A 26,068-nucleotide genomic window follows, 5' to 3' on the forward strand; every position below is an offset into this window, starting at 1 on the left:
GAAAATAATACTGACACTCCCAGTGCCGTTGAAGTCCAAATACATGCTTATTTCAACCTGGGTAGTGGGGATGAAAAATAAAATGTCAAAAATGACTGAAATTTCCGTCGAGTTCATAGTTTTCGAAATCAGTAAAATAGCTGACCCGTTTGAAATGACTTTTGGAAGATAGGTAGTACTTATTTCAACCTGGGAATTTTAATCATTTCAGTTTAAAGACATATTCTGTGGGGTAGGACGTTTTAAAATTATTGCAAAAGTAGAGCATTTTCTGTATTTTCAGCATTAAATTTTCATTGCAATAAATATTCTAAGGGGAAGGGGATTCAAATATTTCCCATAAATCTATTCTCTCCGTTAGAAGAACGGGCAATTTAGCTAGTAAATAAGTAAAATAAAATAAATAAATTGAAGAGTGTTTTATATATATATATATATATATATATATATATATATATATATATATATATATATATATTTATATATATATATATATATATAATTTTTCTTTTTATTCCGTATACCTCGTAAGGCACACTCTGTCTCCTTTGAGTGATTTTATTCTAATCTGAGAAGTAACTTCGATCAGCAAATGACATTTTTTTATTTATTTTTTTTTATTTTATTTTGTTTTATTTTATTTTACTTAGTTTTTTAATTCTTTGGTCCGGTACGAAATCTGGATGCTTCATTCATTTCCTCTTTTGTAGCATTCTGCTCTACAAGTGTTTTTACTATTTCGTTGTTTTTTCGTCTGCTGAGACGTTGTCTATTATTAGCAGTTTTTTTTTTTCCTACTATTATTGTCTCGTTTAGCTTCTAATTGTTTCTGATGTTCTTCATATCTTCTTCGGTGGATGCTTTCACAATCATTGGAGTCTTCATTACCTTAACACATGTTTGTACTTTCCCCTTCGATGGATTTGTTGGTTGGCAGAATTTTCTTCTTACTTGTTCCGTGTTATCATTGTTTCTGTCATATTATGATGTGCTGACTTTTGGTTCCCGAGATCTTGATCACCAAAGTTGAGGCTTGGACTAATTTTTTACTGGTCAGTAATTTGGAAACGAAAGATCTGTACAGCTTATTTCATGTGCCTGCTGAGCTCGCTAAGTTCTACCATTACTTCACATTTCCTTAAGTGGAGACCTTTGACTCATGAGGTATTGGCTATCAGAGTTTGGGTTTGCGCTTAACAAAACCGTTAAACGTTAATAATTGCGTATACATATAAATAAAAACTAGCAGCGTTCACCCCGCTTCGCTGGGGTCACCCCGGAACGCAATAAACCTTGTTAATTAGATAATTTTTACTTTTTCGCTTTCAAGTGATATGATAAAAACCATAGTAGATTGCAGTAAATGTTAACATTATAGCGCCTGTCATTTATGTTAACCCGCCCCGCTTCGCTGCGGTCACTCCAACCCGCCCCGCTTCGCTGCGGTCATCCCGGAACGCAATAAACTTTGTTACTTAGATAATTTTTACTTTTTCGCTTTCAAGTGATTTATAGCGCCTGTCAGTTATGTTAACCCGCCGAGTCACAGGGTCATGCGGGTTGCATATAAATACGTTTATTTTTATACCTATGATGAACTAATAACAAAGGATTTGTACGTATGGACACCTGAATGGTCAATTATCTCAAGACACTGGTAATTGAAAATTAAAGTGATATGATAAAAACCATCTAGGGTCCACATCCTAACAACCCCCCAAAAATGAAAGAAATCGGTTCAGCCCTATTAGCGTGATGAGCGGACAAAGGATTTTTTTTACGTATTGACACCTGATTGGTCAATTATCTCAAGACACTGGTAATTGAAAATTAAAGTGATATGATAAAAACCATCTAGGGTCCAAATCCTAACAACCCCCCAAAAATGAAAGAAATCGGTTCAGCCGTATTAGCGTGATGAGCGGACAAAGGATTTTGTGCGTTCTCTTTTATATATATAGATTTGCTAAAAGTCGATAATGGGCGAATGTTTTTCGCTATATTGAAACTAACTAGTTCAGAGTATACAATTATTTGTATGACGAAACGCGGAAAATAAAGAGGGAACAAAGTGTTCCTTCATTTAAATTGGGATTCTAAATAAAGAAGGAGAATTATATGAGCGACCGTGGCTAGATGTCCAGCGTTCTAAGCTTCAAATTTAGCACCCCAAAGATCTGGCGTTCAAATCCCAAGGTCGGCCATCATGAGTGAAGTTTTCCCAGAATTTTGCCTTAGTACCAACAGATAGGTGTTTGATAAAGCGCTTAGCCGACTCCTTGAATCTCGTGTTATTAATGTTTGCAACTTAAAATTGCTTCATTGTTTATTTTTATTTTCTTAAAATAAAGTTTAATGTCTCATGATTATGCTCCGAGGCTAAACGAGACTGTGATGGATAGTAATGAACGAAATGGTGGAATGAAGAAAGTGGGAGGAAACCAGAGAATGCCAAATAAGGATACGCACATGAGCTTGTCTACCTCAAATGGCTTCATTGCTGCGTATGTTAGTGACTGATGATATGGGGGGGAGGGGGAAAGACAGACTTGTCTTGATTATAGTTTAATTCGTGAGTAAAAGGTTTTAATTTTCATGGTTTTTGTTATGTTTTTCTGTTATTTTAGGTTAGAATCGCCTGCAGATAAGGGAGTGGTGAAAGTGCCTTCAAATAAGGAGGTAGTGAAAGCGCCTTTAAATCAGGAAGAAATCAAAGATCGACCGAGGCAACTCCACACACAAAACCGACATGTTCAACCATCTACGACAGAGCAAACTGCACAAACTGTGCTAGGAAAGAAAAAGAACCGAAGGCGCAAAATGAAGCCGGTTCCGGAAGATCTGGATCTCCCGTGGATTCCGGACTACATTTAAAGGTAGTACGATTTAGTTTATTTATTCTTCAGGACTTCATTGCGATGACTGCTTAACATGTGAAACCAGAGTCACTCTTGAAAGTAATCGAAATACTTAATGATTGATGAAAACGTGTACTCTCACCAAAAAACTTTTCTATATTAACGAATTATTATTAATTATTATTATTTTTTTTTAAGTGCTTCTGACACTCGGTAACTGGATGCTGTCAAGTGTCCTCTTGCGAAGTAGACAACCCTGCAACCAGTCTCTAAATGAGGGTTTGAAAAAACCCGGGTATTTTTGAAAAAAAAAAACAACCCATATGGGTATTTTCGTTTTTTTTTTTTTTTTTTTTGCCTATTTTTTTTTTTTTTCTTTCGAAATATTTCAATGTCTTTGGGATTGGGGTAAAAGTGTTAAAATGTGATTTATATTTTAAAATTGTCATTCTCGAAACTTGCAATAATTTTCTATTCACCACTGTTTTAAAAAATGGCCTCCATTTTGAAATTTTACATTGGACTGCCGGGAAAATATATACAGCAAATTTAGAATGTCTTGTGCTTCTACTTTGAAATTTTCAACCTAAAAAACCGAAAATTGCGCTTTGTAGCGTGGATACCCGCTGTTTTGAAAAAAAAAAAAAATGGCGCCAGTTTGAAATTTTATGTTGTTATGTCTATACAGAAAATTTAGTGTGTCTCGTGCCTGTAACCTGAAAATTTAAACTTAAAAGACCGAAAGTTGTACCTTGTAGTGTGGTACAGTCAGACAAACGAACAAATGTAGATCGAGTCATCCCAGGAGCCTTAGTAACGTTCGCCAAATATGAATACCAAATATATTAATTTAAAACAAAGATATAATTCATGTTGCATGAAATAAATAAATGTTTCAAAATGTCTTATATGGAAAATATTTTCCAGCGTAAAATAAATGGTTTTATTGTTGAAGTTCACTTCCGATACTTTGCGCGTTCAATTACGGGAATTTTCCTAGTACTAGCAAAACGGCTCTTTTCCGAAAATGAATTTAAAACAATTAACAAAGTTAGGCCTATAATTCATATTTTATAAAGTAAATGTTTCAAAATGTTTTAAATGAAATTAAATATCTTCCAGCTTAAAATAAATAGTTTTGTAGTTGAAGTACTCACTTCCGATGCTTTGTGCGTTCAATTGCGGGAATTTCCCGAGCACTTCTTTCACGACGGGGTTTCCCCGAAAATGCAGCTTTCTTTACTGTACATCGACACTTCCACTAGTACTTCAAGTTTAAATTCATCACTTGAAATAGTAGCGTTACATAGTCTTCGGAACTCTAAGTATTAAGCTTCTTAATTTTGACAAGAATGTTTACGCTATTGCTGGTGTTGATTCTACAGAATGCTTATTTGAAGAGTAGCAACAAATGACTGAACTAAACTGTTGTTGTTTGAAAACAAAATTTTGCTGAATACTTTTCTTACTATCAAAGGTAAGAAATAATACTAATAGTTCTACTAATGTATTTACATATTTACTGGTGGTACAGGCACCTATGGCCTTAAACTCGTCAAACGTATGAGGAATAACATTTGCTTGGGTTGCCGAGTCGGTGAACACACTATTCACGGAAAGTATTTTCTAAAATTTAAAATTGCATATTTTACTTCAAATAGGTCATAAACACAATCCATACATCAATTTGTTCTATAATTATCTCAAGCTAAGGTAAGGCTTTTTATTTATTCAGTGGATTCAAAACTTTATATAGATCTAACGTTGAATATTGTTGTATACTTTAACATGAACGCATTTAATTCGCCCAAGGAAAGTTCAAAATATGATAAAAAATCACTTTCAATGTGATCACTTCAGTTGTACCAATAATATCCTAACAGAAAGCTCAAAAACTCAGGTGGTCCAACCCTGCTCTAAATACAAAGAAATGATAATGAGAAAATTTCATTCAAATATATGTATTGTAAAAAGTTAAATATTAATGAATTAATTATTATTGTATGTAGTATATTTACAATATTGTTGTAAATGATCTTAAATATATGAAAAAATATTTACATTTAACGAAGTATGACAAACCGTTATTACGAGAAAAATTCCGAAAGCAAGTTTTTTTTTATTTTTTTCATGTGGAAGCTTTAATATAAACAGAAAATAAATAACAAAATACAACATTTTGGCAATTTTTGCACATAGTTGACACTGGCATTAATAAATTTGTCGTACCATGAATTCAACGGCTAGCCGACTTAACCTTGGGACGTAAAACTTAGATTTCATTTTTCAAACTAAAATAGTACTCTTCTTTTACCACATAATCCTACCACTCAACGTTAGATTTTTCAGTCTTTTGAACAGAAATCTGTCAACTCTCACTGATTTGACAGCCTTTTCTATCTCAAGTCGGTGATCCAAAACTAGAAAGAAAGAAAGAAAAAAAACTTTCTATTGATGCCGTTGATGCTTAGACTGAATGAAGCAGGGTTGGCTAGTTTAAAGAAACGAAAAATGTTCGTAAAAGTGTAACCTCGTAAAATCTTGATGATCACACATTTGTGGGTTATCACGTTTAATCCTCGTATATTATTCGTATTATATTCAGACCTGAATTCCACATTCATTAGTCAGAGAGATTATACTACAAAAGCAACTTTTTTATATATACTTAGGTATAATTTTATGAATGTTTCTTTTGTGATTTTTGAATAGTTTATTATTATTATGTAATTGCAATCAATGAAAAATTCTAAATATTGTTTCGTTTTAATAATGTTTACTGTTGATAAAATACATCAAAATGCCGTACTTTGTGTGTGTGTGTGGGGGGGGGGTCATACAAACCCCACGAGAAGGATTTATTAAAATCAGGATTATCTTTGGCATCTATTTATGTATAAGTGGGTCAGAGCCAAAGTGAACTGAAATAGTCCGTATCTTCATTCACTTTTCTTACTCATATGCAAATTAAGTCGTTGTATTTCTTAAACTTGGACTAAAAAATCGTAGTGAACTAACTTGGAGTAAATTAGTTCTTCTGTACTCTGCAGTACTTTGAAATTGTCCATATGTAATTCTGTATAATGGTTTTATTTGTGCAACTGTTTATCTTTTTGTCCTTCTGAAATGACTCTTTACAATTATATTAACAAGTATGTAAACATCAGTACAACGTATTTTTATCAAGAGTCCTTCGTGAGTGAGTCGGCAGTCGTATTATATTTGTCGCCAATTAGTCCCGGTTTCGCGTTCAGATGGAGGACAATTTCTCTCGGATGTAAGCGGTTTGGATTCCGCTTTAAACTTATGTGACCCCTTCGAGCATAACCCTGTTGTTGCATAATAATACCAAGGCAAAAACAGACTTATTTCTGTCCATATGTGATATAAATACATAGAGCAAATTATTAAAAAAGGGGTTTACACCAAAAATAAATAAAAAAATAAAACAGGCGTTTTGTTTTTTTCAATAAAAACTATGGTTTTTGCCAACCCGGAAATGAAGGGAAATAAAAGAAAATCATAACTCACTTGGCAATTCTGAACACTTGTCGGCTTTTATTTGCATGTTTCTCCACCACTTTCCGGGAGAAAAACTTTCTTGTAACACAGATGGGGCTAAGTACTCAGTATCTTTAATTTTAAAAGCCATAACTCCTGGAAAGTATTCCCGATTTCTTTCGGAAAGCCATTCTTCTGCTATGCGTTCTTGCTCACTGTTCAAACGATGTCCCATGTAATTAAGATTAATTGACAAGAAAATAAAAAGGTTGAGTGCTGGATAAAGTCTCTGCTCAAAATGACCATAATATGGACGTAGCACTTCTTTTAATAAATTCAACCAACTTCAACAGCACGTGATAAAATTGTTGACTCACATTGGAGTGTGTTCAACACAGCAGCAACAACTTTCAGCTGCTGTTTTTACACAAAGCCTCCGTATAATACCAATTTTGTCTAAAATTTTTGATATCGATTTATCAATTTCATCTTTATATTCAGGTGTTATTACCCTATATATGTGATAGTTGCCAATGATATCGTACAGTCAAGATGAGAATTCCATCGAGTGTCATTAAGAATCTGTGGCATCAGTCCATTATTTTCGTTCAGTAACCCATGAGCCTGATGTGTATTTCGAAAATATTTTTGTATTTCAACAATATGTTTGTGGACTGACTGAGGTGAAACTTCCTTTTCAATTAAATTTAAAACGTGAGCTGAGCACCCGTATGTAATAACCCGTTCGAGTATTTTTCTTCTAGAATTTCCCACTTTTTTTTTTTTTTTTTTTATCTTGTTCTCGTTGTCCGTTATCACTGAAAAACTTAATCCCAAATTTCCCTTCCCACTTTGTACTGCAAAGTCAACTACAGTTGCTTTTTTTACCGTAATCATATGCACTTACGTTAGTAGAAAACTTTGAGTTCCTGTATGGATGATAAACTCCTTGTATTGGATCATTACGAACACTGAACCAACCATCGAATGTTATAGCAACGCTGCTGGACTTTAGTGATTTTCTCAGCTGTACTTCGATTTCTTCTGTAGCACGACCTAACAGTTTTCCAATTGGTTTGCCAAAGGTGATTACAACCAGGTCTTAATAGGTCAATCATCGTTTTTAACTGATCTAATTCTGCAACTAACAGTGTGACCTATTCAGAGATCCAGAGGTGTGCAGGAGGTTGAGAGCCGCGTTCACAGAAGCTCTCTGTCGATTTCTGTCCTTAGTCAATTAGATCCAGTTTCTACTTTGTATTCCTATTTCTGAGAGATCCATTTAGTTGTCCTCCCACCTTCTTCCTAATGGTCGTTTTCGATTGGGCTTCCAGTTAAAATACTTTCAGTCTGCGTTCTTCTCGCAGAGTAAGCGATTATGTTTCACAACCATACTGCACAGCAGGCATGACTATCGTTTTATATATTTTAAACTTCAAATTTTTCGACAGAATTCACGACTACAAAAGATTTTGAATGAATAACATGTATTTACTGCTTTCAGTCGACATTTAATTTCTTTGCGGATATAGTTTTCTTCTGTTAATATTGATCCTAGATATTTGAAAGTATACACGTTATCGATAGTTTGCAGTATTACGATCTTAGCGGACTTCCATGTACTTAGTTTTCTCTGGATTTCTTTCCATTGTTCTTCTATCATCCCATATTAAATTTACATCAGCATACGCCATAACCTGGTGAATACCATTCAACTCTAGGCCTGGTTGAGTTTCTACCAGTTTGAGTTGCTACCTTTGAGTTTCCTTATAGCGTACTCCAGAACAAAGCTAAATAATAATGGCGACAAGGCATCTCCTTCTTTTAGGCCGTTCGCGATGGTAAAGCTCATGGATAGGAATTTTCCTACTTGGACTTTACTTTGGTATTCATTTAAACACTCTTAACTAACCTAACTACCTTTCTCGGTATTGAAAGAAATCTTTGCTACGTATTAAAAAAAAAAAAATAAATAAATAAATAAAAAAAAAAAATGCTATTGCCGTATCTAATATGTCCTTTTGTCTTCCTATGGTTTTTACTACAAATTTCACTCATTGAACATTGCCCTTTGCTGGGAATGATTGAACATATATTTGAAATGGAAGAGCTTGGTCTGAGGAGGGATAAACAATGGAAGCAGCTTCTTCTGTAACAGAAAATACTTCTAAGAACTTTTCCATCAGCTGGGATTCGGTGCTTGATACTTCATTTTTCTTTTACGGGCTCAAATAGGTTCTTTCAATTTTATAACTGATTTCACTACTGCAGTGTTTACAATTGTATTTTGAGCTCCCCGCATGTTTTCCTACTCCACTCACTGGTAGTTTTCCTACCAGATCCCATCACTTTCTATATTTTGTACCTGGAATGATGAAAGAAAACTAATTGCTGGAATGAATTTTTTGAACTTTAAACTGATTTTTAACATATTTATTATATATAATGTGAGACGGAGGTTCCTTTTCTATTTTTAAATGTGGACCTGGATCTCCAAATGTCGCGAATCCCACTGGTGATCAGATCACGTTCGGAACGTGTGATTGCGGGTTCAAAGTAGCTGTGAGTGCGGTTTAACGTGTTTTGGAGTCTACTTTCCCAATAACCTTAGGTCGCGTTAAAGCTATTCAGCTTATTTAGAATAATAGAAACAATTTTCAAAAACGCATCTACAGGTATCCCAAGCTCTTTCGGTCCAAATAAATGTCTGTATAATATCTATCAAAAAGAGGTGCTGTCTTTCTTTTTCTGCGAAGGATCTCATCCTCTAATGACGGGTCTTAGATCGTAATTGCAAGTACTTTCAAAATTGAAATAAGTTATTATAGGAACCAATGAGCCTTTCAACTCTGTTGCCAAAGATTTAAAGTATTGAAATTATCTCCATGGAAGTTATTATTGGCTTCCAAATGGCAAATGCGAGATTTCCGCGTTAAGCCTTAAAAAATTCAAAATTACAATTAATCTTAAATTACATAGCGTACATAAATTAATACTTACCTGTAAGGAAAATAACGATATTTTAAAGTTCTGTATGTTTTTTGCACAATAAATCTAAACAAAAAGCACTTGCAAATAGTTGTTCTTACTTCTTAGCGAACTACGATAGCAAATGATGTGAACAAAACTCTTGAAATACAGTAGTCAAGGACCGTGTAATTGGCACTTTCCGGATAGGTATGAATTTCTGATTTCTAGCGCCGTAATTCGTGTAAACAGGACTTTTCCTTTTTCACCATACTATAAGGTTATTATTTGGTCTTTTTAACTTTCGTACACACACCGTCAATGTGAGGAAAACCTCTGCAGAAGTTTAAGAAACAAAGTAACATGTAAGTGCCATTGCTAATGTCATTGTTAATGCCATCATGCATCTGAATAATTAAATGTATTCTTTCCTGAGTTCATTAGTGCATTTTACATCAATTAAAATTTTCCTGTTTTTCTGCGCCACCCTGTAATATGAGTTTTTTATTCATAGACAGAATAGGTATGAGGGGAAAGCGTGTATTGGTATACAAGCTTTTTCTTCATATCTTTTCCGTGTTTCAATACAGAACTTAGTACACCCATTTCCTAACTCCTATAGTATTTTTCAAGATACATTTGGATTGTGTGCTTTTACCCGCGGCCATTCCAGAGGGGTCCTAAATTTGTTTGAGGGATTTCTGGAGAGAATTTTCCCGACATTCTCCCAATTTTTCCTATTCAAGTAAGTTGTGGGCCCCAACACACAGCACCTCAGGAAAGCTTGTTTCATGCTGAAGAGAATGAATTATAAACCATGACTTTCCAATGAACGGTGTTGATGCAATAGATGTTTCACTGCAATTCTACGATTTTCTTTATATTAACTGCGTTAGTGGGCCCCAAGAAGTTACTCCGTTGTCCATGGCACATAATTTTTTGTGCATCATCATATCTTTGTTATATTTATCGATTGGACTAGGTTTGATTCAGATATCCAAATGACACGTTCATGTCCGTTCTTTGTGAGATCGGCGAACGAGAGTTTGGATGTTTTGAGTATTTCTTGGACATTTTATCTTATCGTCATCATAAGAAGAGAAGGAAAAAAAATTAAAAATAAATTTTAAAAAGCTGCTTTTGTACCTAATTTAACATGTTGAAATTACTATACATATAAAATATATTATGAAGCTCCCTTGTGGTTATGTGGATAACATACGGCCCTTTCGCCTGGGAGACTAGGGTTCGATTTCTGGCAGAAGCTTGTGTGGTTCGGATCCCAATTTAAGCTATAGGTTCTCGTCTCGTATTGCCTCGCTGCTGAACAGAGACGCTAACCTGTCCTAAAACATATTGTGCGAATAACAAAACTACAATCTATAATAGTTTTGTTGTTGTTGTTGTTGTTTTAAAAATAATTTATTTTCTGTAAGTTGGCCATATTCCAATGCAACTAGTGGTGACCAACATAGTCTCATTCTATGTATTTATTAATATAAATATCAATCGTTATTTATTCACTAACACCTAAAATAAAACAGCTATCTTATGAATATTCCAGATATAGCATGCTGCTACTATTGACGTCTTCAAGAAATCAGAATTGTTTTGTTAAAAACAAATGATTAAAACTTGTTTTAAACAACTAATTTTGTTTAAAACAAATGTTATATAAGTATTAAACATTTTGTTCTAAACACGTGTATTTTTTAAGGCTTGTTTTAAACGTGTTTATTTTATTTCATTTTTGTAAAGAAAACAATCTGCCAGAGAAACAAAATTGTCAAAAAGTGCTTCCCATTGAGGAGGCTATTTTCTTCCCATGTGAATATTTTGATTTCTCGTTGCCACAGCAGGTCAATGTGATGACGTACAATTTATTTTGTATCTTTTTTCCCCTTGTTTTCAACGTTTATTCTATTGTTTAGATGCTTATTAGTTAGCTTACGAGAAAGTGTCGAAGGTTGGACTACTTGTAGAAATGATATTAAAAAATAAATAGAAGAATTATCTTAGGAACAAGCTTTTGTGTTGTATTCAGAAAACAAACAAAGCCTGATACTTATTGTCACATCATTGCCGAACGTCAGTGAGGCTCCTGGGATGACTTGATTTACATTTGTTCGTCTGTCTGTATGTATGTGTCATGCTACAGAGCGTAATTTTTGGTCTTTTAACATTAAATTTTGAGGGTAGAGGCACGAGATGTCTGGAATTCGTTGTATAGATTTTGACTGCGATCCGACGTAAAATTTCAAAATTAGTGGTTCGGATCCCACTTTAAATCAGTTCATTTTAACGTCCCTTTCAGCAGCGAGGCTGTTGAGACTGAACCTACTGATTAATGTGGAATCCGAACCACATGAGCTCCCACCGGGAATCGAACCGGTGTCCCACGCCCCACTTTAAACAATAAGCCCTGTCTCATACAGCCTTGCTACTGATGTGCTTCATCTTACAACAACGGTTTTCTTTTACGTAAAACCTTACAAAATATGATCGCGCGAGTGTCCCCAATCAAAATAGTAGGGCCCCACGGCGCCAACTCACCCAGGGCCGCGCAAAAATAAAGGCCGCCTCTATGTGAATCCCGAAATATTACTTTTCTTCAATACAATTATCGACTTAAAACCGACAACCAATATATAGGCTTTTCAAAAAATATTCTAAAGTTAGCACAACATGAAGTGTGCTTCGAACATTACTTTTCGAAATTTTATTATTTTAAAATAATTTTATTAGATCAGTGTTCCAAAATAGCAATTAAATTTTGCAACTAAAATTTCACCCACCTCTAGGTGACCAATTGAGAAAAATTATGCACATATGTGTACAATTCCGACAACAATACAATTATTTGAGTCAAATGCCGCAAAGAATGCCATGTTAAATCTAATGGTCATTCGAAAGTCATTTTGCAAACCACTGGTGTTATACAAAGAAGTTAGGTAAAAAAAAAATTTAAAAAAGTGAGTGTGTTATCAGTTATAGCTTATATGGAAATAGAAAATCAGCATTTTGAATCCGACACTCAAAAGTCATTTCCAAAAGTACTGGTACTATAAAAACGAAACGATATTAAGATGTATTATCACTAGTGGACTTCAAAAATATTGAATATATATATATATAAATCACTTTGAATCCAATATTGACAACAAAAAATCTATGTAAAAGCCATTTTTTTTAGCCAAACCATTTTATTTCTGTTATCAATATTGCACTAAACGGTATATAGAGAATGATCTGTAATACCGGTTTCAAGTTAACAAAAGTCTTAACAAATATGTTATTACACGATTTTGAAAATGTTTAAAACGTGTTCTTTTCCTGTGTGTTTTAAAACATGTTTGAAATATTTTGAACACCTTTTTCATGTTTTAAGCACTTTTTTTTTTAACTTTTTTTTTCAACCCTGCAAGAAATTAACATAGAATGCTCCAGCTTCTTATCATCCCAGTGAAAGAGTTGTCAGTAACTATTACAGAACAGGTTGAAGGTTTAGATGAGTATTGAAAAGTAATCTAGTCTGCAATATTTTTGTGTAAAGTTAGTAACATTGTAATTATAAAGTTAAAAATATGTTAAAGTTTATCATTATTTCATTTTTTGTTGTTGTTGTTGGAATAATAGAAAAAAGTACAGAAATGTAAGTCTTGTGATAAACTTCTATTTCAGTTATACTTTTGTTGCAGTCTACATAAAGTGTAAAATCTTCCTTAATTTAAGAAATAGATGTATTCTTCTTCATAGAATAGATGTGGATCATTATTCTTTGTAAGAAGTATATATAATTCTTTTCTTTTTCCTAAAATTCTGTCGACTATCAGAATTGAGCTGTGATAGTAAGGGATTATGAAAGTTACTTGCGCTAAACAAGTGCCTTTGCTAATGTAGGCTTATCAATGAGGGCAAGATTATGTCCTGAGATAGGTCCGTAGCCAGACGTAAAATTTTGATTGGACTGTATGGCTTAAATGACGTTACCAGAATATTTTTATTTGGCGACATTTTCTATACTAGTTGAACAAAATTCTTCTAACTACATGGTGGAGATTACTAGAGGATATAACAAAAGAAAAAAGTGCGAAACAGTACTCTAGTTGCAGTTTTCCATAAATTAGCAAAGTAACGAAGCACTCTTCACAAAATTTAAATTGAGTAACTTGCAGCAGTAATTCTCAAACAATATTCATTTAGCACGTCTCAGCACTCCTTTTGGTTGAAGGCCTATCCTTTGTAGAAAACAAAATAATGGAACATGTAAGATGTTAAATACGGTCCTTGTGTTCACTAGTTTTTATTATTATTATTATTATTATTATTATTATTATTACAAATAAAAAGGCCCAAAATTTGTTTTAATTTTTGACACACAGTATGATTGAAAGTGAAGCATACGAAATCGTGCTAATTGCAATTTCTTGGCTGCGGACTTGATTTTAAAAAATATCTGTTTATTGCTGTTGTGCCGTGGACTAACAATTGCTTTGTACTTTTCTTATCATGATTATGTCGTGATCATTGGATTATATATGATATTGATGTAATATCATATATATTTTGTTTTATGGAATGCATAAACCGTATTTTTAATTTTAACTTGATAGTAATGAATTAATTGTTAATACTGAAGTTTCTTAATAACTTTTCAGAACTTGAAGAGCCGGTTCCCCTTCCGTCTGCCATTACCTTGAAGTAACTACAGATTTAAACATCCAAAATAGTTAATAGTGCAGGTAGAAGATTCAAGACTTGTGAAGGTGAAATTTGAAGACTGACTTGCTCTACGCTTATGAAAACTTTTAACGTTGTGGTGTGTAAAGTGTCAAGTCAATCTTTGTTTTCCTCCGCAACAGTAAAATAGTTCAGTAACTGAAATATTTGTAATAATTCCCACACATCCAGTGTATAAGATTTTGTCGTTACAAAAGTTAAACCGGATTGCCTTGCTTCCATACGAATATTATAGGGAGAATGTGTTCATTTATTGCATAGAAAACCTATTGAAGTTACAGAGATTGATAAATTGTAATAAAGATATAAGTCCCGTAAGTAACTGCATATTATATAAAAACAAGTCAGTTATTGGCTAGGACACACACGCTCAAAGAAGTGACAGGTTTACATGTGCTGTGATACCTAGAAGTAATTTCCAGTGCACGTACTATTAACTTGTGTTACAATGTATTTCACTCGAAGTGTAACCAGACTTAGAGCAAGGCAGCTATACAAGCTTAACTCTACTGTTCTTAGTGTTGGTTAAGGAACTGTTTAGGAGAACTAATATTTATGACTAGGAAACGTAGCTATGACAGTAAATTTACGCTTGTAATCTGCTGTTCGTCTTTGAAGTTAAACGTCTGTAACAGTCTTGTTAAATAGGGAGAACTAAATTCCGTGAAAAGATGAAAAATACTTCGACACATGTGAGTTAATTGGTGTACATAAATCAATTACTATTAAAATTTATGTAGCCAATGAGAAATTTTCTTACAGGATTTCCATTTAATTTACGTACAAAACCACAAGAATTTTTTCGTTTGATTGCACTTCAAGTACAAATTTTCTATGATTTCTGTAATATTGTATGTATACTTGGTGTTCATGAACTCGGTGTCTCTTTATGTAATGAAAGAAGGAAGTTCTAATAAACACACATCGCAGCTTCAGAGTTATAAATTGCCGAAAGTGCGAAACATCATGTTTTAAAGCACACTGGCTTATTGGAATTTTCGAAAGAAGTTCAAGGAATTATGCAGCAGTTAATGTTCCCTCTAAATATTCATGCTTCGCAATCCTCTGGTACTGACGCAACAAATACTCAATTAGTACTTAAAAAGTGTATCTCCGTATCCCAGCTTACCTTATACAATTCGTTACGCTGGTACTACAGGATTGTGAAACGGATATTTAGATAGAGCGCATACTAATAGTACCTGTGTAATTCGTTGAACCGTTTGAGATAGGTCTCATAATTTTCAAACCAGGGCATTTTAATTCGTGATGTTTCGCATTTACGGCGGTTTAGAACTCGGAAAGTTGGTGTTTTCAACCCATGTTTATTAAAACTTTTCCCCTTCATTTGGCATAAAGAATCATCTACTTTATGACACTGGGTTCATTAACACCCGGTGTATATATATTAGGTACCGTTATTGTGTTAATGATTGCTTGCATATGATCATTCTTGTCAAAGTTCATAGATGAATCTGCTAGTTTACTTTTCTGATCGTTCTTAAAACTGGAAAAGATTCGAACGAAAGCCCATAGTTATCTTGATAAACTATGAGATATTCAGCAGCATTTTTTTGAAATGTTCAGGAACACCTACAATGTAACATACTTCCACTTATACCTTCCATTTCTGTAAATTACTGTCTGACGGAATAAGAAAAGAAGGCTAAATAAACGTATATTGTTAACAAAATCTTGATGTGGTTACTATATTATGTTGCCTGATTATTATTTCTTTCGGTTAATTAAAACTGAATGCATAGATGAGAAACACTACCTTGAAGATCTTAGCTCGATTCCACTAGTTATCAATTTCTTCCACCTACAGTCAATCGAGAGACAGTTATGCAATACTTTTGACACATGTACGTATATGTAATCATTCCTTTTTTCTGTTTTCTCTGATAAAATTCATTACATTGCAAGGTGGATGAAAGCGCAAGGGCACTTGAATATATTTGTGTGTGTGTGTGTGTGTGTGTGTGTATGTATGTATATATTCAAGTACGTATGACTAAAGGTGATTGAAATTTAGTGCAAATGTGATAGTTAGTGTGTGTGATAGTGCAAGGTTAGTTCAAATGATTTTTATCCTTTCAGAAATGTTTTTAGAAACTTCGCTCTCGCACAGAAGCTGTTAAAATAATTGTGTATACAAGAAAAATATAACTAGGTAAGTTTCACGTGCAGCTACCAATGTTCGATATTGTTTTGACTTTTTAAAGAATTCTGCGTGTTATTTAATGAAAGGGTTCGAGTTCCTGCCTGCAAACTCTTCAGCAACTCTAGACCGTCCACAATTACTTCTTCTTCTACCGAAGTGGTTAATTCTTGAAGAATTGAAGGCGAATTTGTAATATTATCAACTTGTTCAAGCTGTTGCTGACCACGGTGAGTTTTCTTAGGCTGTTATCAGTAGTGAGCTCAGGGCTAATGAGTTTAAGGTAAAAGGAATTTGAGACTGTAGTACTCCCAAAATACCTCATTGATAGGCATCTGATGTTTTCTAATGAGTACATCAACGTAAGGGTGGGCATTTTTCCTCCAAACTGTGATGTCATATCTTATCACGCTAACCTCGCGACATCCTCCATCTCTGCATTAAATACTCCTAATAAATGATCTATCTAAACCTGTTTCTTTTTCATGAGTATGGAAATACTGTTCGCCAAATAACAAAATACAATACTCATCATCCGTTCGTCCAAAGCATTCAATACTAGTTTCGAAGTTTTAGTATTGTCAATTGGCATGGTAAGGAAAACGCATACAGAGGAAGACTAAAATAGCTTGACGTAGAAGAACTATACAGTCCGAAGTGTAAAAACTTATTAAAAGATTGATCAATAACTATATACAGGGCGCGTCCGATAGCTTTGTAGTCTTCCTCCTGTCATGTGTTTGAAATCAAAGAGTTGGGAATAACTAAACCATTGGCTTGTCTTCTACGTTTCATAAAAACATCTATAATTGAAATCCAGTTTTTGTCTCATATCCAATTTTTTAAAGATAAATTAAAAACAAAAAAAAAAGAGATATTCCATGTCGATGAGTAGGTATAATTTTGATAAGGATTACTGTTAATTATTTTTTTTATTTTTAGTATCTTAAGCGTTAGTTTTCAATTTCCATACGCCGTTACTGTACATACAAAAAGTACTTTGTATTTAGACATCGTGAATTATCGCCGGAGCTATATGCGGCTTAATACTGCGTTTAATCCCTAACGTGATGAAAATTCCATTTCCGTGGGAAAGGGACAAAGTATTGAAGCTATATTAATGGAGTAATAGGAGTAATTTTCAATACTAGTACAAGAGAACAGTATTAATTATTGTAGAGTCATACTGTAGTTTAACCCAGTGCACACAGAATTTAGAAATGTACGGCTTTCTTGTAATTACGCATTTATGAATTTTCATGTACTCGGTAGTTGGAATTTGCACTCTTCGAGAAATATGTAGTCAAAAGCGTCGTATGAGTTCCTTAACTTGAAATATTTTTCTATCAGCAAATCCTTTCCTACTCAAATCATATAAGTTTACCCGTATTTATATATTATTTAGTCAAAGTAATATTCCATGACATAAGTTATCTAACTGTTGAAAAAATAATAATATTCAAGTTGAAGTAAACCTGTTTTGTTTATCTTTTGTGTTGAAGCTATTTAGTTGTTACGATGTAACAACTTTGGTCAAATGCTCGTTACTATGAGATTCATAATGTCAGAGTGATCAATCACGACAGGTTAGCAGTGTGATAATTTGAATTATTGTAGACGTAACACTGAATAAATAAAAATAAATAAGAAAACACAATAATTGAGCGCTTAAAATGATATAGTTTAGCACTTTTTGTTTCTTTCCTACTTAGGTGTTCGTTGAATATGCTAAGTTCTCTACACTATAATCTGTGAATGATTGGTTCATTTACGAGTAGTTTATTTAAAACTATTTGAAATGTGAATAGGTACTTTTTCAAACTTGTTTTTAATCCTTCTGCATACCAAAAGTATAAAAATCATTTTAAATAACCCATGTTGTATATACGAACTATTTGTAGAAAATATAAGAATTTCTAAAATAAAACTTATCGTCTGTTTGGTGTAAAGAGAAAAGTTGTAATAAAGAATATTGATTTGGTTATTTTTCTTATTTTATTGTTTGCAGATTTCCTTCCTCACCTTCAAATTTAATGTAGTAGTCATTCGGTACATTAGAGGATATGTCAAAACATACTTTTAACTCATGTTCTGGTTACTTTTAGGCAGGTCAACTTGTTGACTACAAACAGTAGTAAGTATATTTGGGTGTTCAACTGGAATTTCAGTTTGAGACTCAATCGAACTTTGTTTTGTGCTTGGCCATTGACAGCATATACATTAACAATTCCTAGGGAAACTTCTGTGGGGGTATATTTACTACAAGTTTGACCATACCTCTGTCCTCTTATCAATGAACACTAGAACGTAGAGGTAATTAATTCGTTTTCTTGAATGTGAAATTGTACATTCAAGTACAGAAGTTAAGAGTAATGCAAAATTCCATACAAAGTGTTGTTGAAAACAGTCGTAAATGGATTATCTTAGGACAGCTTTTTAACTGTTTCCTATACCTCTTACCAACATAGGGCTGTTTTTCTGTTTTCCTCGTATGATACAGCCTACAAACCACACTATTCTTAACTTTTTCACATGAGTATACTTACCAATTTCCTACGTTTCTAATATAATGGCGAGTTTTCATATATACTTGTACCTTTATAAGTCCTGATTTAGGAGTAAATTCTCGGTCTTGTTACCTTAGATCTACTTTGGCTACGTATATATCACATTATAGTACCTGTATGTTAGCTATCATGATAATAGATGTAAATTTAACTTCAGCTGCTTTCTTGTGACCAACTTAAAACTACTGGCTTCGGTAGCACGCGAATGCTGAAACGTTTGGGATCGGCAAATATGCTTCTGGGAGTATTACTTCCCCGAAAGGGTCGTTTTAAAAATACAGTATCTAAATATCTAAAACCACAGTTTCAGGAGAGTCAATTTCCATTTTTTTTTTTCCCTAGGAGAACCCCCACGCTAAGCCTGGCATATTCCATACTGCAGACACCGCATTTTGAGGTGTGAAGCGAAGTACCCCCCCCCCCACACACACACAGATTTTCAAAACTCGGCGCTCTTGACTATAACTATTGTAGACTTTTCTGCTTTTCATTAAACTTATTGCTTGTGTGAACCTATTGTTTATCCAAGCCACCCTATCCAAATTTAATGCTGGATTCTTGTTTCTGACATAATGTGATTCTTGTTTCTAACACCTTTCTTTCTACTAATGAAGATTAATTTGCGTAAAGGTTTCTCCAGGTTTTTAAAGGAGGACGAGCACTAGTATTTGACATTTTCAACTCTTGTTTAACGAAAGTCTGGATACACCTATTATCATTTTAAACGGTGTTCAATAAAACAGATTTTAATTTTACATCATTCAAGGTAAAATTCTTTGAATTTTCCTTTAATTCAAAATAACTAGAACAAAAGACGTCAAAATTTGTTTAGCATAGGTTCCTAAACGTAGACCTCTTATCTAATTCTTGTATATAAGCTTTTTCCTCTTAATTTGAGGAAAGCTTTTTTAATTGGCAACTTCAAACTTAGAAACATATTTGTGTTTTCCACTAAAGATGTGTAACAAACGTATGTTCTGTAGTTCTGCACATTATCTTGTGCAGTGGAATATCAGATTGGTGAATCATTCAAAAAAAAAAAAAAAGTTGAATCAACGATCCAATGGGAAACTCGTTTTTTAGGCATGCATAATTTCAACTTTTTTATTTTTTTTTTTTTTTTCGTTCCCACTAGTTTCGATTTTATCGGAGTTTCCTGTCTTGTATTAAGCGAGGATAGTTTATCATACAAATTAATCGTTTTAGAATACAGTTACCAAATTAAACCCAAACTATCAGTTAACTCAGTATGATGTGCTTATTCCGTAGAAGATACGAAAACTTGATTTAGGGGCCGTTCAAAACTTTTGTGGCCCCTGATCCAATATATTTCAACAAACACTTCCTTGTACGCCTTATATTTAGAGAACTACATATAGTGTGGCCAAACCCAGTGCCGGATTTAGGCTTGATGGGGCCCTAAGCTATCGAAAGTAATGGGACCCTTTATATATCTTTAGTTTTCTTTTTTAGCGACAAAATGTCGTCATTTTTAGGGTTTGAATATACGCTATACGGATCTAATAGATATCTAAATACGTTTACATCAAACATGTTTTGTTAACTTACATATTGATCAACTTACAACATTTATAACACATTACAAAATTCTTTAGAATCAAAATACAGACTAATAATCTAGTCTCTGAAAGCGTGCTATAACATGAAATAATAAGAGGTGTCAATGTATTACGCAAACTGCTAATAATTATACAGGGCAAGTCAAAATGATAAACCCGATTTCAGAAAGTTTTTTCTGTGAAATCTAATAAATATATGTTATTGTGAGACACGCGCTTCGAAAGGCCAACCTGCAAAGTTTATATTCCACTCAATGTTTCTACTTTCTACCGCTAGGAGTCAGTAGCGAGCAGTTAAGGAAAATGGCGTTGAATGGAAGGCAGAGATCTTGCTGTGTGCTTCATTATCATGTAAAGAAATCTGTTATTAGTGTACACATGATTTGACTCCATGTGATTTCTTCATGTGAGGTTTTGCAAAGGATCATGATTGCATACCACCACTTCCAATAACATTGAATGACCTATGTCCGTATCACGGCAGCCATTGCTGATAGTGACTGGAAAACGTGGATAGTCTATCGGCTTGATGTGTGCTGTGTTGCGCGAGGTGCTCGCATAGAGCATTTGTGAATATGTTCCAAGAAAACTTTCCAAATTTACCTTTCTTAGCACATGTTTCTTAATAACATATGTTTGCTAGATTTCACTCAATAAATTTTTAAAATAGCCTCCACCATTTTGACTTTCGCTATATATAGCATTATTAATATGGCATTATCTTACAACCTACACACAATACAATTGTAGTTAATAGAATGTATTTATATAATATCAATATCATCATAGTAGTCCACACTGTTCATTGGGACAGCAGAATTATAGAGCCGCAAATAAATGCCGAATCTATAAATAGTTGCAAAGCAAAAGCAGATTGATGAATCGTAGTAACGGTATCTCATGCAAAATAATATTGTCTAGCCCACTGCGTTTCCACTTTTCGATTATTTGTGTCTATTTTGAAGATATTACAGAAAAAAAAAAACTGTAAAATTAGCTGTAGGTAGTTTAATTTCGCCCCAATTAGGCCCGTTGCAGATCTCTGCTTTCTTCTGCGCTACCTATGATTAAAGCTACACTCTATGCTTCTATACTTGGAGGTCGCAACATTTCTAATTTCAAGTTGTTTCTATTCAGGTTTTTGGTAAAATTTCAAAGGTTTCCAAAGATCCAATGTAGATAAATACAGTCTGAATATCACCCAGAGTTAGTATTTCCTGAAGCTCAACTCCACTTTCAACCAATCATGTGAGTTTTCTCGGGTCAAATTACCAGAATAACTCAGACTAAAATACAATGCTACCCTCTGAGATTACACTAGGTGTAGTGCGACGCAAATTCGCTGAGAATCATCAAAATATCGTTGAAAAACATCACTGTTAAACTAAAATGATTATAAAACCTACAAATATTATACGTTGCTTCTTTTTACTGCGACGTGAAAATAGTTAGGTACTTTACCTTGCTATGTACTAACTAGTGCCGATAGGCCTAACATATTCAGACTGCCGCATATTAACTTACACAAGGTAAATTCACTTGTGCAGTTCTGAAGAAACAATACATAACAAAATACAGTGCGCTGTTAATATATAAAAACGAACGACTCAGATGCTTAAAACGAATGATTCATGCTCTTCTTCTTTTCTTTAGTGAACATTATTAAACACACTTTAGACCATTATGAAAATGAGCGGCAAGGATAGCAACTCTGAATATTGTGAAAATACTTCTTGACACTACTTCTAATACGTATAGCGAAATATCGCGATATAAAATGTATCGCCGCTTTGGGCTGTAATTTCTTGATATTTTACTATTATTTCGCCACTTTGTTTCATGTCTTCTTAATGAATCGACTGTTACCAGCCCCGATTTCTTGTCATTTTGCAAAGAGTACGAGAAAGGGCAGCACTAGAATTCTATTAGTGTACAAGTACAAGGTACCATAACATATACTGTGAAGTCTTATTAAAGTAGCTAAATGTAATGGCTAGGAAACAACGTCCCCATTAAAAGCAGGACTCTCAATCAAGGGCTCCATTAAAAGCGGGGCTGGGAAACAAGGTCCCATTACAAGCGTGGCCCTCATTACTTGCTTCATAAGAGCCTAAAACATAACAATACAAAATACCGTTGTTGTATGTGTGTTTTATCTTATTTGCTTTCTCTTATTATTTGGAAATGATATTACAGCCAACCTTTGTCTTTATTTTTTTGGGGGGTGGGGGGAAAGAGAGTGGGGCCCTAAGCTATAGCTTGTTTAGCTTATACGTAAATCCAGCACTGGCCAAACCCAAACTATCAGTTAACTCAGTATGATGTGGTTATTCCGTAGAAGATACAAAAACTCGATTTAGGATCCGTTCAAAAATTTTGTTGCCCCTAATCCAAAAACTAATTATTGGCCAAGATCACAATCTTTTGATGCATTTGTTGGATCATTTCTAAAATTTTTGGCCAAGATCGCAATCTTTTGATTTTTTTTTTTTTTTTTGATCACTCCTAAAATTCTTGTTAGCAAACTTTTCAGAAAAAATGAAACCACTCTTTGATTTACAGTAGAGTCCCGACCATCCGAGCTGATGTGGACCGGATCCTACTCGAATAAACAAAATCTCGGTTAACACGAATGGATACATAGATTATTTCTCTTTATTAGGTTATTTGCTATTACTGTATTTATTATTTGTATTGGACATACAGTACAATACAAACATACGTACACAAGTAAAGCACAATACAAATATGACACTGTTTAGCGTACACATCATTTAAAAAAAAAAAAAAAAAGAAAAGAAAAAAAAGAAGAAGTCTTTCATAGTCTACTTCATTAAACTGGTTCGTTTCTTGGCAGCTAAATTGCGCATACGTCGTAACACCATGTCAGCTGGTTCCGTGTCGCCTTGCTTTTCGACGCAGAGTAGTACCCTCTCGATCGCGATCAAATCATTCGTTTGACTGATTCTTTCAAATTTACCATTTTATTGTCATCTTCGTCACTCGAACTGTTACCTTGTGTGACCAAATTTACAATGGTCTCAACAGAGAGTTCATACTGTTCATCTCCCATCCAATCACTCACATCTTCATTTGTTACTGTCCCTGAAACTTGTAGCCTGTTTAAGAGATCTACTAATTCTACATTATTTGAAGATTCTTGAGTTTGTGTCATCCTTGTGCTATCATTATTTGGCGAAATATATTTGCAGCTTGTCAGGACGATAATTCTTTCACTCTGTCACCCACTAAATGACATCTGTTAGATTAACCTCTTTTAGGTTTTCGAGAACTGTATTATTTTCTAGATCTTCCAATAAATGTTTCAAAAGTCACACTGAAGAAACAAAATGTGGCAACATCGGGTGTGGTCGTTATCTTTACGCCAGCTTCACTTTGGTTCTGAAACGAAGGCTTGCAAACTGTTTATCGTTGTAACCAGACTAGGTTTTAAAAGATGTTTTTCGTTTGTTTGTTTCGATTAAGCTCGGATAACACGCAACCTCAGTAAATCGAAACTCGGATAATCTGGACTCCACTGTACTTTAAAAAAAATGAAAGAATTGGCAATGGCTATACGTACACGAAAAAGTATTTCAACAAATCAAAATCAGATATTTGTCAAGATGTTATTCTAGTCGATCCAAATTTAAATTTATCTTATTTTATAGAATCAGATGCTTCTCGATTAGAAGTCAGTGCAAAACCTGTTGATTTGGATAATATTTATTCAACAATTAATTAACGTACTCGCATATCCAACAGTAATGGAACTGACTTAAGTTATTCAAGGTTACAATAATGTTAATAATGAACGCGTAATGTAAGTTTACATCTTAGTAACAACGAAAGGTAGATAATATCAATAATAGAACAATATAAATACAATTAATTTATTAGTATAAAATATAATAATACACTTTACATATATAACATAGGGACGATGAACATGGATGAATGAAATCATGATGGACGAATGATATTCACAGGAGGTATGGCCTTAACATTTCCTTACAAAAGCTTGTAGTCTTCTTATTAGTTATTTCAGCTGTAAAAAATGGGAAAAAGCATAATTAACAGTCAAATACCATACCAGGATAAAATTAATATGCTAGTGAGTATATGCAAATTTGAGAAACATATAAGAAAACTGTAACAATTATTGTGGTCACATGTTATAATTATCTTGTGAACATACAAACTATAATTCTATAACGAATCATTTCACCAGCATTTTAATGGAAAATGTACAATATATAATTTAGGTTGGAGATGAAGAAAATGCTTCCATTGAAATATAACGTTCTATAACAAATAGTTAAATATTACTTGGCAATTACATAACTTTCCTGTGTAAAACTGCAAGTGAGTTTTATGAGAGTATATTTTTAGAATATTTAAATTACGAGGACGAATAAATTAAATTTAAATTCGGCTAGTAACCTCCGATTGATTAAGAAGGAAACATCAAAGTTAGTAAGAATAATTTATTATATACATCTGAAAACAACTACTTTGCTCTATTTTTTAACATAGTTTCCATAAATATTCAAGCACTTATCATATGTCTGCACTAGCTTAGAAATTCTAACATCATAAAAATCTTCCGCGTGTGCCTTGAGCTACAGTACTTCCTGTAGTCAATACTGTCACTACGTCATGTAACACAGTCCTGGAGATTTGTGGAAATTCATTGGAAAGCTCCGAGATTGTGAAACGTCGATTTTCACGAGCTTTTCCATCAATTTTGTGAACGAGTTCATAAGTGATCACTGATGGCCTGCCACTCTTCTCTTCGTCATGAATGTTTGTTCGTCCACTTTTAAATGAACGAACCCATCAACTTCACTCATCACACTTGATCCATACACGTTACAAAATTCCCGATGAATAGCTGCTGCCTAATACTGTTTTACATTAAGAAGACGTCTTACAGCTCGCACTTGGCGGTTTTTTTTTTTTTTTTTATTGCAGCACCCATATTGAGACGCTACAAATGTTATAGTAGTAATCAGACAACCTTAACTCTAACATGGCTGAATGCAGACTGATCTACCGTGCATTTTTGTGCCAAGATGGTAGCACTGTTCCCACTACTTCACGCACAGTGACCAATCGGAGATTACTTCCCTAACGTGCCTCGTACTTTGTTAACAAAATTGCTGCAGTGTGCGGGAAACAATTATTTGCTCTCTTTTTTCATCATATTTTGTTTCAAGCCAAGTGTAAAAATCTGTAACACTGTAGGTGGGTATATAAAGAAGGACAGCAGGCACCAAAGTTTTTATTTATTTATTTTTAATAATATGTATGAAAACCCTGCTTAAGTTTTGTTCTTTAATGCAAAATGTGTGCGGATGACATGTGCAATAAAATAGCTAAAACGATAATATCAGGGGCGGACCAAGAGCCGGCAACCCGAGAGCCAGAGTCAGAGACGCGTCCATCGAACGAGACTCAAAAACTAAATTTTATAATGTGTTCTATACTGACTTTTTTTTGGTTTATATTATTGTAAAGTAGCGGCAATTAGATAATCTTTTTCCATTTCACCATGGAAGAAGAGAGTTTCGTAGTACTAAGGGGGCTGGAGAGATGGCATGTAGAATAAAGAGTGGAGGGGGAGTAAGTATTGTTTGTTTATTTACTTGAGTTTAGCGTTCCACGGTTATGCTTTTATGGCCAAAGGGGATG

At 33.9% G+C, this 26,068-nt stretch overlaps 1 protein-coding gene and 1 long non-coding RNA gene across 3 annotated transcripts in view; one reads left to right on the top strand and one right to left on the bottom strand.

Annotated features, from left to right (window-relative positions):
- LOC145674514 (uncharacterized) overlaps positions 1–18,211 on the top strand; it is a 33,408-nt gene extending 15,197 nt beyond the window's left edge. For both annotated transcript variants that reach the window (XR_014128961.1, XR_014128960.1), the window contains exons 3-4: positions 2,628–2,876; positions 13,985–18,211. This is a non-coding gene — a long non-coding RNA (uncharacterized LOC145674514). The remainder of the gene's footprint in view (positions 1–2,627; positions 2,877–13,984) is intronic.
- A 6,042-nt stretch (positions 18,212–24,253) lies between these two features.
- Positions 24,254–26,068, bottom strand: part of LOC145674515 (uncharacterized) — a 46,282-nt gene continuing 44,467 nt past the window's right edge. The window contains exon 4 of the mRNA XM_081744671.1: positions 24,254–24,422. Coding sequence (XP_081600797.1) covers positions 24,419–24,422 — 4 coding nt within the window. The 3' untranslated portion in view covers positions 24,254–24,418. The remainder of the gene's footprint in view (positions 24,423–26,068) is intronic.

Source organism: Thermobia domestica, chromosome 17 (genome assembly GCF_964235325.1).
Source record: "Thermobia domestica chromosome 17, izTheDome1.hap1.1, whole genome shotgun sequence".
NCBI lineage: Eukaryota > Metazoa > Arthropoda > Insecta > Zygentoma > Lepismatidae > Thermobia > Thermobia domestica.